This window comes from Sus scrofa, unplaced genomic scaffold (genome assembly GCF_000003025.6).
Source record: "Sus scrofa isolate TJ Tabasco breed Duroc unplaced genomic scaffold, Sscrofa11.1 Contig2409, whole genome shotgun sequence".
In the NCBI taxonomy this organism is placed as follows: domain Eukaryota; kingdom Metazoa; phylum Chordata; class Mammalia; order Artiodactyla; family Suidae; genus Sus; species Sus scrofa.
The window spans coordinates 132787-146516 of record NW_018085086.1 but is presented as its reverse complement, the minus strand read 5'-3'; the positions used below and the strand labels follow the sequence as shown (position 1 = coordinate 146516).

The window sequence follows — 13730 nt, the reverse complement described above, 5'->3', positions numbered from 1 at the left end:
ATTCCTCAGTTCATAAGAAGCCTCCTCTTCCCAGAAGGGCAGACATATCCTCAATGTTAAACACTGAGATCACCCCCACTTTCAATGTCTTTAAAAATCGAATGAACAGAGGGTTTAGAGGACTCTGGTCAGATTTGTGACAAAATCAGGGAGGGGGAGATGTGAAGTGCTTAGGATTTGACTATTGGCTCTAGATGTTAGAGGAGGAGAAAATTCAGGAGGATGACAGAAGTCAAATACATTGTTATTCTTTTTTTTTTTTGCTTTTTTTAATCGTTATTTACCCAACACATTTTTTTTTCTACTGTATGGCATGTTGACCAAGTTACACATACATTTATGCATTCTTTTTTCTCACATTATCATGCTCCGTCATAAGTAACTAGACATAGTTCTCAGTGCTACACAGCAGACTTTCATTGCTAATCCATTCCAAAAGCAATAGTTAGCATCCACTAACCCCAAGCTCCCAATCCATTCCACTGCTATTCTTAAATCATATTTTAGTTCTACTCTGAAGTTTAACTTAAAAATTTAGTAGGGCTCCTCTAAGCCTTCTTTTATTTATTTATTTTTTTGGCTAGAGTGCATTGGTTTGATATGGGTTTTCAGTTCTCAGATGAGGGATTGATACTGGAGCTCAGGAAAACATTGTGTAAACAGAAAGCAGAGGGACAAATAAGTACATGTACAGTGTGTGACTGCAGATTCAGAATTTCTTGTTGCATATGTTTGATTTTACAGCCTTTTCCAGTCTTTTTTTTCTTTTTAGGGATTCATGTGAAGCATATGGAAGTTCCCAGGATAGGAGTCAAATTGCGGCCTGTGCCACAGCCACAGTAACACTAGATCTGAGGTGAGTCTGTGACCTACACCTGAGCTCCTGGCAAGGCTGGATCTTTAACCCACTGAATGGGGCCAGGGATTGAAACTGCATCCTCGTGGGTACTAGTCAGGTATGTTTACACTGAGCCATAATGGGAATTCCTGCCTTTTCCAATCTTATGAACCCCCCAAATCACTCATGTGTTCAGATTAGCCTACTCTGCTGATAATCCTCCACAGGGCATGCTTTATGTCCCTGTTCCTTAGGCTGTAGATGAAGGGATTCAGCGTAGGTATGACCACAGTGTACATCATGGAGACCACTGCACCTTTCCTGGAGGAAGATGAGACAGCTGAACTGAGATACACACCAAGGCCTGTTCCAAAAAACAAGCAAACAACGGACAGGTGAGAGCCACAGGTGGAGAAGGCTTTGTACCTTCCACCTGATGATGAGACTCTCAGAATGGAGGAAAGAATTCTAATATAAGAGTAAAGGATCCCTGAGAGTGGAATTCCAGCCAAGATTGTACCAATGAGATACATTAATATAATATTGATGGAGATGTCAGAACAGGCAAGACTGAGGAGCTGAGAAAGTTCACAAAAGAAATGAGGGATTTCCACATCTGCACAGAAGGTGAGCTGTGACATCATCCAGTAGTGCAACTGGGAGTCCAAAAGACTGATGGAAAATGACAGCAGGACTAAGAAGCCACAGAGGCGGGGGTTCATGATAACCAGGTAGTGTAGGGGGTGACAGATGGCCACCAACCGGTCATAGGCCATGACTGTCAGAAGTAGACTCTCCAAACAGGCAAAAAGAGGAAAAAGCATCACTTGTGTTAGGCAGCCTGCATAGATGATGGATTTGCTGTGTGTCTGGAGGTTCACTAGCATCTTGGGGACAGTGATGGTGCTGATACTGATGTTAGCCAAGGACAGATTGGAAAGGAAGAAGTACATGGGTGTGTGGAGGTGGGAATCAGAGGTGACAGCCAGGATGATGAGCAGGTTCCCAAGTAGGGTCACCAGGTACATGGACAGAAGGAGCCCAAAAAGAAGGAGCTGTAGGTGTGGATCATCTGAGAGGCTCAGGAGGAAGAATTTTGAGGAATGTGTATGATTCTGTGGTTCCATGTTGAGGGGGCACCTTTTGAAAAAGAAGAAAGGGTTGAATAAACCAAACAATGTTGGGGCACCCAGATAAGTATCCATACTTTGGAATTTAGAAATTCATGAATACATTTTTCATGCTTGAAGACCATACACCACAGTGCCTTCAGCAGTATCTCTGAATTGTTAGCTCTTCTTCACTGATGACAAGAACATAGACTTTTTTCTTTATACAGTTAATTCGAGGCATGAGGACAAAGGATATTAGAGAAATAAGGACATTCCGATATAACAAATCCATAACACAGTAAAATATCTGTCCCCATCTTTTGCATGAGTAATATAGAATAAAAATATTCTTCTCTTTTTAAAAATATTGTTCTTCCTTATTTTTTGAAGAAAATTTCATTGTCATTTATTCAAGTCACTTTCTTAGTTTCATGAACATAAAAGCCTGGTTTCTATTGAAGATTACCTTTTTTTTTTTTGATTCTCATCGTTAATCCATTCCAAAATCAATAGTTTGCATCTGTTAACCCTAAACTCCCAATCCCTCCCACTCCCTCCCCTCCCCCTGGGCAACCATAAGTCTATTCTCCAAGTCTATGATTTTATTTTCTTTGGAAAGGTTCCTTTGTGCTGTATATTAGATTCCAGATATGAGGATATCATAAGGGATTGGTCTTTCTCTTTCAGACTGATTTCACTCAGGATGAGAGTCTCTAGTTCCATCCATGTTGCTGCAAATGGCATTATTTTGTTCTTTTTATGGCTGAATAGTATTCCATTGTGTATATATATCACATTTTCCTTATCCAATCATCTGTCGATGGACATGTGGGTTGTTCCCATGTCTTGGCTCTTGTGAATAGAGCTGCAATGAACATGAGAGTGCATGCATCTTTTTTAAGGAATGTTTTGTCTGGATATATGCCCAAGAGTGGGATTGGTGGAACATATGGTAGTTCTATGTATAGATTTCTAATGTACCTCCATACTATTTTCCAAAAAATATGCAACCTAGGATACTCTATCCAGCAAGAATATCATTTAAAATAGACGGAGACATAAAAAATTTTCCCAACAAACAAAAGCTAAAAGAGTATAGCAATACAAAACCCATTCTAAAAGAAATACTGAAAGGGCTTCTTTAAATTCAAAAAAAAAGAGGAAGAACTAGGATGCAGGAAACCACAATCAAAGAGCAGTGACTTAAAATATTTTTTCTAATTAAAGGACACAAAAAAAGCACTGAAATATACTGTGTGTTCTGCAAATACAGTACAAGAAATTACCTTGATTTGCAGTGTAGTTCCTAAGAGCTAAAACCACAGTCACAGGAGTATAAATTAAACTCAAATGTTTATAATCAGATAGGATTTGTTTATGCAATTATCTCTGTAAATGAAATTATAGTATATTTACAATGTTGTGACAATTTCAGCTGTACAGCCAAGTGACCCAGTCATAAGTATATATGCATTATGTTCTGTATTACTTTCCATCATGGTATAGCCCAGGAGATTAGATAGAGTTCCCTGTGCTGTACAGTAGGACCTCATCGCTTATCCATTCTGAATAGAATAGTTGGCATCTACTCACCCCAAACTCCCAGTCCCTCCCACTCCTTCCCCCTCCACCTTGACAACCACGAGTCTGTTCCCTATGTCTGTGAGTCTGTTTCTGTTTTGTAGATAGGCTCACTTGTGCCATATTTTAGACTCCACATTTACGTGATATTGTAGGGTATTTGTCTTTTTCTGACTTACCTCACTTAGTATGAGAATGTCTAGTTGCATCCATGTTGCTGCAAATGACATTATTTTGTTCTTTTTTTTTGGTGGCTGAGGAGTTTTCCATCACATATATGTACCATATCTTCGTAATCCATTCCTCTGTTGATGGACATCCTGGTTGTTTTCATGTCTTGGCTATTGTGAATGTTGCTGCAAGAAACACAGGGGTGCATGTATCTTAGTGAATTATAGTTTTATCCAGATATATGTCCAGGAGTAGGATTGCTGTTTCATATGGCAATTCTATTTTTAGTATTCTGATGTACCTCTATACTCTTCTTCATAGTAATTGTACCAATTCACATTCCCACCAGCGGTGTCAGAGGGTTCCCTTTTCTCTGCCTCCTTTCCAGCATTTGTTATTGGCAGACTTGTTAATGATGGCCACACAGACCGGTGTGGGGTGGTCCCTCATTGCAGTTTTGATGTGCATTTCTCTAATAAGTGATGTTGAGCATCTTTTCATGTGTCTACTGTATATGCCAATTATCTTTAAGGGTTTTTCATCTTTACTTGTCTATGACATCCATCTTCAATGGACATAAGTGCTCACTCAAATGTGTGGGGTTTTTGGTCAATTTTTTTTCAAAAGTAACTCAAATACAAACATTTGGCCTTGGTGGATATATATATATATATATATATATATATATATATATATATATATCTTCTAATGGACACACCAGTAGCATGTGTAGTTTCTGGGGCTAGGTGTTGAAATGGAACTTCAGCTTCGGTAGCCAGCGAAGCAAAGTCCAATAGAAGAAAGAGGAGAGAGAACTGCTCTGAATTGTCATGAGCTGATTCTTTCTAGGATCCCTGCCTTCAGCTCAGCCATCCTTCTTGTAGTTGATGGGACAGGTGCTGCCCATGCCCTCCACTCTGGTCCTCCATGAACCCCTTAAAGGGAAGAGCACAGTGAGCAGGGGTCTCTGCCTGGGATGAAAGGGAAGAGAGTTTGCTTTTTGCTGTGTTTTTGTAGGTTATGGCTTGAGACATCTTCTTAAATATGTCCCAAATCTCCAACATTTTTCAAATACTGATTTCTTATCTAACCCAACCCTCTTATGAACATTTGAGAAAGTTAGGATGAAATCCAGGTCTCAATCACCAAGTTGGCCCTTTGTATGCCAATTTGAGAGGTTTTCAAGTCAATTCTTCCTTCTAGAGGGATAGCATTTCCCCCAAATTCAGTTCCCTGAATGCAGACTATGTCAGCAGGAGAGAGGACTGTGTAGGTGCCTATGAATGGAGTTTCTCTGTCTGCATTCAAATCTGACTTTACCCATTTGCTACCACAGGGTCCTGATAAAAGCACTTGAAATCACAGTGGTCCCAAGCTCAGCTGTAAAGTGGTGATAAGAGATGAAAGGAGACAAGCTACATAAAAACCTTATCTCAGCACCTGGCACTTGAAATCCTTAGCTAAAGGCTTGTGATATTTTGGTTACTGCCTTCATTTTCATCGTCATCATCATCATTTTCATGATCAATTGGAGCACTTAGGGGAGAGTTTAGCACCACCTATTTCCTGTACAGGTGGAAAAGATGCCAATGGAAGAGAGGAGCACTGTGAGGGGAAAACAGAAATTTAAATAAAATTTCTGGGATCCCCACCAATCCCCAATACCTCAACTTCATATGTGTCTGAGCTGAATCTTGGTGTTTTGCTATCCTCGCCTGACTATCCCAACGGTCTGCTGGCTTCATAATGAGAAAACAAGGCTCTCCCAATCCCTCCTGAATGCAGTGTTTCCCACGGCACCTGGCTCACCCTACGCTGGGCTGTGTCTCTGCTGGAGAAGGACTGCGGAAGGCCCATGTCCTGCCCCTCCCCTACCTGATGTTGGTTGCAGGCTGAGGCTTTGTTCTCAGGACTGGCAAGAAGGCAGACCCAGGTATGGACCTCCTGGTTCAGACAACCATGGGAAATGAGACAAACACATATGGATCTCATTGGACTGGAGCTGGCTAAATGAAGGGCTGAGAAGCACATTCTGATTATTTGCAGTGTAATGACCTCAAGACCTCAAGGCACCAAGCACATAATTAGTCAAATTGGTCCATAGTCTCTCAGTCTCTGAGGATTTGCTAACATAATGGAGGAGGAAAAGGCGAAAAGTGAGTGCACTTGGAAAGACTGAAGCCCTTCCCCTTTTCAAGGGGAAGTTGACCCCTCCTCCTCACCTTTGTTTTCTAAATTATGTATCTTATCATTCAATGTAGACACATTTTTATTAGAGAAAGTCATATGTATTTTTATTTCTGCAAATCCATTTAATGTGTCATGTAATTTAGAGAGATGTAGATATTCCACTTCAAGATTCTGATCATTTTTCTATTTTCTTTTCTTTCTTTCTTTTTCTTTCTTTCTTTCTTTCTTTCTTTCTTTCTTTCTTTCTTTCTTTCTTTCTTTCTTTCTTTCTTTCTTTCTTTCTCTCTCTCTCTTTCTTTCTCTCTCTCTCTCTATCTCTCTCTCTTCATTCCTCCCTCCCTCCCTCCCTTCCTTCCTTCCTTCCTTCCTTCCTTCCTTCCTTTCTTTCTTTCATCTTTTTTGGGCAACACCTGTGGCATATGGAGGTTCCCAGGCTACAAGTAGAATCTAAGCTGTCTCTACTGGCCTGTAGCTGGCCTACAACCACAGCAACTCCAGGTCCGAGATTTGTCTTTTACCTACACCATAGCTCACAGCAATATGGGATCCTTAACCCACTGAGTGAGGCCAGGGATCTAACATGCATCCTCATGGGTAATAGTCAGATTTGTTTCTTCTGAGCCAAGATGGGAACTGCCATATTTCTATTTTCTTGGTTAAGATTTATGTCTCCGAAACTTCCTATCTTTCTTTATGAACCCCTGGTTTAAGGTTTGGATTTTATTTATTGGAGATTTATTGTTTTTGCCATTTTCAATGACTGTACAAATTCTACTAATTTTATTAGAATTTTAAATTCTAAGTCATTTTTTCAGACTTTCTTTCTTTCTTCCTTTCTTCCTTACTTCTTTTCTTTCTTTCTTTCTTTCTTTCTTTCTTTCTTTCTTTCTTTCTTTCTTTCTTTCTTTCTTTCTTTCTTCCTTCCTTCCTTCCTTCCTTCCTTCCTTCCTTCCTTCCTTCCTACCTTCCTTCTTTTCGATCTTTCTCTCTTTCATTCTTTTTTTTTTAAGGCTGGGCCTGTGACATATGGAAATTACCAGGCCAGGGGATGAATGGGAGCTACAGTTGCCAGCCTATGCTACAGATACAGCAACACCAATTCCAAGCCTGAACCACATCTGTGTCATACCCTGCAGCTCACCGCAACACTGGACCCTTAACACACTGAGCAAGGCAGGGATTGAACCCTCATCCTCATGGGTACTAGTTGGGTTCATATCCCACTGAGCCACCATGGGAACTCCTATAAGGCACCACTTGCATGAGCTCCAGAGGGTGGGTGCTTGCCACTGATGTCATGTCAGGCTCCTGGACTCCAGAGGCAGGTGTAGATCATTGTCTCCACTGAGGGAATCCCTGTCCCTGTCTTCCTGGGAACATGTGCATGGACCATGGCTGCCACTCCCCCAGAGGGTCCCACAACCAGGCACCAACCCCTCCCCTTGCATTCCTGGGAGTGGATGTGGTCCACCACCCCTAAACTTCCCCCAACCGTGCAATGATATCTGCCCACAACTCCCTGGGAGTGTGCTTGGCCCACTGCCTTCTCTGCCAAGGGGCCCAAAGAAAGCACGGAGCATTGCCTCCACCTTCCCAGGAGCTTGTGCAGCTCACTGCCAGGACCAAGAGTCCCACACCTGCCAACATCTGTTCCTCATTTCCCTGAGAGGATGTGTGACCCACAGTCTTAGGAGCCACAAGGCCCATGACAAGTTGAGAGCTTGTGGCTGCCACTGGGATCTAGGAGGGGTTGCACAAGCCACTGCCATCTCCCTCACAGAATCCATCACCAGCCAGCACCCAGCTCCAGGAGCAATTGTGAGCCCCCACTGCTCCCATCACGTGCTCTGGAGGCACGTGCAAGATGCCAACATGACTGAGAACTCCAGGAATAGGTAAGAGCCACTGCATTAGCACATCTAACATCAAGCACAAGCTGAGGGAAGAGGAGATAGGCATCCATACTAAAATATTCTGAGACTAAAGGGGAAGAGCTGAAATCTCTCCTCCCAATTGTGTGAACCACTGGTTTTATACCTCCACTGACAGCCTTATAAATTCTGTGCTGGTGGAGCTCCCCTTGTGGCTCAATGGTGATGAACCTGACTAGTATCCATGAGGTTTTTGGTTTGATCCATGGTCTTGCTCAGTGGGTTAAGGCTCCGGAGTGGCCATGAGCTGCAGTGTAGTTTGCAGATGTGGTTCAGAGCTGGCTTCACTGTGGCTGTGGTATAGTCTGGCAGCTGCAGCTCTGATTCAACCCCCAGGCTTAGAAGTTCAGAATGCTGAAAGTGTGACACAATCTAAATAGATAAATAAATAGGTAAATAGATAAATTCAGTGCTGGTGGAATATACAAATGGATGAGTGCTGCCAAAACTGAGATGGGTCTGGCTTTAGCAGCTGTGGGCTCTGTGGGTACATACATATGGAGCTTGGACCAGGCCAGAGTATGAACTGCCTCCATATCTTTCACAGCATGTCCAGGTACATGGATACTGCTGTCCTGAGTCCTCAACTCAGTGCATCTGCACTGGCGGCCTAGTGGAATTACCTGAGAGACACCAGGGCCACTTACCAACATATGCAGGGTTAAGGTGGGGTTGAGAGCAACACCAACAACAGTGTATTTTGTGAGACCACACAATGGGGAAAAGGTGACACGACAGAGCACATTCACAGGTGATTAACTCCAGCATAAGGATACTCAATGGCTCCTCTCCCAGTGGGACTTCTTCAACCCCACCTGCCTTGCACTGCAGGTCAGAAACACAGCTCAGAAACAGATCTGCAGGTTTCTGGAGTGGCAACTAGAGAGAAAACCTGCCCTCTACTGAGCAGTGACAACCAAAGAGCAAACAGGAGTCCCCAGTCCATATCCAGTGCAGGTTCTGGTCACTGAAATTTCAATGACACCTTCAATTGGTGTGAGAGTAAACCACAAATATTCAATACCCAAGTTAAAGATTATCTGATTACTGCTCAATTAGAGAGAGTGTATGTCTTCAACTATATTTCCTTTAGAACCTTTATGCTGGAATCTTGACTTCATTAGTACATTTGGCTTATGAAACTTGATATGTAGGAGAATGGTCTGTTGAAGCCCTCCACATCTTACCTGTGCAGTCCTCCTGGCTCAGAGTTCTATGCATGAGGAATTCAGATATTTATTTCTCATTACCTGATTTGTAAAAATAGAGTATATATACCCAATTAAGTTGAACATGGAAGAAAAAAGTCTAATTATGTGTCTGTGCATAAATGTCAGAGGGAGGCCAAATGCCCAAATGGCAGGAGTGTAGAGAAGAATTGGAAGAAAAAGTGAGTGTTTAGAAATTGAAGAATGCTGGAGAAATAAGAAAATTGTAATAATAATAACCGTGATGATTTCATAGTGGGAAGTGGAGATCAAATACTAGGATCACGGCGTTGCCGTGAGCTGTGGTGTAGGTTGCAGATGCGGCTCGGATCCCGCGTTGCTGTGGCTCTGGCGTAGGCCGGTGGCTGCAGCTCCGATTCAACCCCTAGCCTGGGAACCTCCATATGCCGCGGGAGCGGCCCAAGAAATAGCAACAACAACAACAACAACAGACCAAAAAAAAAAAAAAAAAAAAAAAAAAAAAAAAAAAAAAAAAAAAAAACACAAATACTAGGATCATTGCTCAACTGAGACTTCATAGTATATGAAAATCAAAGATAGGCTTGTGAGTGAGTTGTTTTGTGATTTTTCCAATCCACTATCTTTGCTATGACGAATTTTCTTGAAGGAGGCAGAAAGATCCTCACCTTGTATTTTCTTATTACATGTCCACTTGAGAGATTTATATCATGATTACTTGTCCTTTCTTATTCTTGAAACTTATAAAACCAGCATTTAATTTGTGATGCAATCTCATGCAGACTATTATTTGGGTAACATTTGATCCTATTGAATATTGATAGTAATGGAAGAAAACCAAACATTAATTATCTCAGGGGCTTATATATCACTGTATGTAATATCTAGTAGTCCAGGAAGGAAGGGAAATTATGGATTAATGTGTTACAAATACTTTGAATTTTTTAACACTTTTGAAAGGGCAGGGGTATAAGAATGAATTTGAGCCCAAGCTAAAGAGAGATATGGCTTTGACCCAGTCCCTAGAAGGTAACATTTATTTTTATTTAAGAGTACATATATATATATATGCATATTTTATTCTTATTTTTATGTCCACACCTGTGCCATATGGAAGTTCCCATGCCAAAAGTGAAATTAGAGCTGCAGTTGCTGTCCCACACCACATCCACAGAAATGCCAGATCCAAGCCGCATCTGCGATCTACACCAGAGCTTGTGGCAAGACTGGATACATAACCCACTGAGGGAAGCCAGGGATTGAACCTGCATTGCCAAAGAGACAATACTGTGTTCTTAACCTAATGAGCCATAATGGGAACTCCTCTGGGAGGTAACTTTTTAAACCTTTGAAATTTCCTTAATGATAGGTGTATTAGTATTCATGGTGGATACTCTAGGCCATACCAGAGGATTCGTGCTAATAGAAAGACAAGCCAGAAAGACAAACCATTAGAATTAGAGCTTTGGGCAAAGTGACATCAACACAAACTCTGAGAAGGGAAGCTCAAAAGTGAATTCAACAATATGGACAAAAATGAAACCAATCAGGTTTATGGAATGAAGCCTCTATAAAATGTCTAGAAACTGAAGCTCAGGTGAGCTACCTACTTGGTAAAACTTTTTTGAATATTGTCAGCAATTTTCAAAAGGAAGGAGAAATGTGTCTGGACTCCATGGAGAGAGGACAGAAGAAGCTTCACCCTGTGATGTTTGAGATCATATCCTGCTTTGGTTTTCTTTAGTCTGGTTCTAATTTGTATCCTTTTGCTATAATGAAACTCTAATCCCATGTTCATAACTTTCCTGAGTTCCATGAGTCATTCAAGTGCATTATGAACCTGAGGGAGTCCCCTCAGTTTGAGTCCTTCTAGAGAATTATTGAATAAGAGAAAGTCCTCAACTTTGTTGCCAGCGTACCTGTAATGAGGGTGACCCTAGAAACCCTGAAATTGTGGCTGGTGTCTGAAATGAGGGGCGTCTTATGAAGACTGTTCCTTGGGATTTTGTGGTATTTGCAAACTCTTTGTAGGGAAGAAGGGCAGTGCAAAAAGTCAAGCCAAGTTGAAGTCCATCAAAGGCCTCTGAAATCCACCAGGAAGCTCTGGAGCCAGTATGATTCCTGAGAGATGGTTGGAAGTGGGGCAAAGGGGTCAAAGGCTTATAGTCCCACATGATAGAGTCATTGGATGTGGGCTGCCTGGTGGTGATCTGTAGCTGAAGCAGGTTCTTCTAGGAGGTGATTGCTGATGACTAACACCCACCATTTGGAGCAGTATATCCCTAATTCCCTACAGGAGATATATTTTTATCATAGTAAAATACCATAAAATTTACCCTCTTAACTATTTTTTAGTATGCAGTTCAGTTGTGTTAAGTACCTTCATATTGTTTTGCATCCATCACTACCATGTGCCTCTAGAACCTTTTTCACCTTCCCAGGTGAAAACTCTGTCCCCATGAAACACTAAGTGCCCATTCCTCCTTCCAAACCTCTGAAAACTACCATTTCACTCTCTGTCTCTTAGAGTTTGCCAAAATACATTGGATGTTTTAGTTATTAAGGTGGAGTTTGGATCCATCTTAAGAAATGGGAGGAAAATTACGTGAAAAGTATAGAAACAATAAGAAGGGAGAGTGGTGCTTATTTTGCAAACATAGAAACAAAACTACCCATGATTGAGAGTCCTGGGTAGTGCATGTAGAAAGTGATGTGCTATGGAAAACCTTGGATGGGCTATGACTTTCATGGGGAGCGCAAATAATAGCACAATTCCATCAGCACTGTTCGAAGAGGAAAATTCGTGTTAAGAAAAAGCAGAGAGCCAGAAAATTGCACATAGACTATGTGACTCCAGATTCTGAGTTTATTGTTGTACATATTTGATTTGCATGCCATTACCAGTTGAGAACCAAATAAAGATAGCACAGTTATTGAGATTAGACTCTTCTGCTGACAATCCCCCACAGGGCACGCTTGATGTCCCTGTTCCTCAGGCTGTAGATGAAGGGATTCAACATAGGTGTGAACACAGTGTACATCACCGAGGCCACTGCACTCTTCCTGGGGGAGGAGGAGATGGCTGAACTGAGGTACACCCCAAGGCCTGTTCCATACAGCACGCAAACAACGGACAGGTGAGAGCCACAGGTGGAGAAGGCTTTATACCTCCCTCCCGATGATGAGACTCTGAATGGAGGAAAGAATTCAAGCATAAGAATAAGAGATCCCTAAAAGTGGAATCCCACCAAAGATGGTACTGATGAAGTAGATTAATATGTTATAGGTGGAGGTGTCAGAACTGGCAAGACTAATGAGCTCAGAAAGTTCACACAAGAAATGAGGGATTTTCACATCAGCACAGAAGGTAAGCTGTGGCATCATCCAGTAGTGCAGCTGGGGGTTTAAGAGGCCAATGGAAAATGACACCAGGACCAGCAAGCCACAGAGGCGGGAGTTCATGATGACCAGGTAGTGTAGGGGTGACAGATGGCCACCAACCGGTCATAGGCCATGACTGTCAGAAGTAGACTCTCCAAACAGGCAAAAAGAGGAAAAAGCATCACTTGTGTTAGGCAGCCTGCATATCTGATAGTTTTGTTGTGTGTCTGGAGGTTCACTAGCATCTTGGAGACAGTGGTGGTGCTGATACTGATGTCAGCCAAAGACAGATTGGAAAGGAAGAAGTACATGGGTGTGTGGAGGTGGGAGTCAGAGCTGACAGCCAGGATGATGAGCAGGTTCCCAATTAGAGTCACCAAATACATGGAGAGAAAGAGTCCAAAGAGAAGAGGCTGTAGGTGTGGATCATCTGAGAGGCCCAGGAGGAGGAATTCTGAGAAATAGGTATGATTCTGTGGTTCCATGTCTAGGCGGAATATTTAAAACAGGAAGAGATTGGTGAATAAATGAAACAATTGTTGAGGCACCAAGAGAAGTGTCCTTATTTATTTATTATTTTCTTATTTATTTATTTATTTTATGGCCACCGCTGTAGCATATGGAAGTTCCCAGGCTAGTTACCAAATCAGAGCTGCAGCTGTGGGCCTATCCCCAGCCACAGCAACACTGGATCTAAGCTGTATCTGTGACCTGTGCTGCAGATTGCTACAATGCTGGATCCTTATCCCACTGAGCAAGGCCAGGGATAAACACCACATCCTGATTTTTACTCTGTCTGGTGGTTAACCCATTGAGCCACGGTGGGAACCCCTAGTGTTCATACTTTAGATTTAAGCAATTCACACAGAAATTGTTCATGGTTCAAGAACATACACCCCAGCACCTTCAGCACTATTTCTTCATTGTGAGCGTCTTCTTCATTTTTTTTTTTGTCTTTTTAGGGCCACACCCATGGCATATGGAGGTTCCCACACTAGGGGTCACATGAGAGTGTAGCCACAGGCCTATCCCACAGCCACATCCACCTGGGATCTGAGCCATGTCTGCACCCTACACCACAGCTCACAGCAGTACCAGATCCTTAAGCCACTGAGCAAGGCCAGGGATCAAACCTGCATCCTCACGGATGCTAGTCAGATTCATTTCCACCGAGCCAGGATGAAAACTTCTGTGAGCTCCTCTTTATTGATGCCTGAGGCACTCAGTTGTTTCTTTGTTACATCTGTTTTAGAGGCATGTGACCAAAGACATCTGGACAATATATTGTGTGAAAATACATACACAAACATAGGAAAATATCTGCCCCCTACTTTTGAAG

At 42.2% G+C, this 13730-nt stretch overlaps 1 protein-coding gene and 1 pseudogene across 1 annotated transcript; both read right to left on the bottom strand.

Moving 5' to 3' along the window:
• Positions 1–1035: 1035 nt before the first annotated feature.
• On the bottom strand, positions 1036–1965 carry LOC100525032 (olfactory receptor 18-like). The gene has a single exon (XM_003123281.4). The coding sequence runs from the start codon at positions 1963–1965 to the stop codon at positions 1036–1038; it is 930 nt and encodes a 309-aa protein (XP_003123329.3).
• A 9984-nt stretch (positions 1966–11949) lies between these two features.
• On the bottom strand, positions 11950–12708 carry LOC110258576 (annotated as a pseudogene).
• Positions 12709–13730: the final 1022 nt, after the last annotated feature.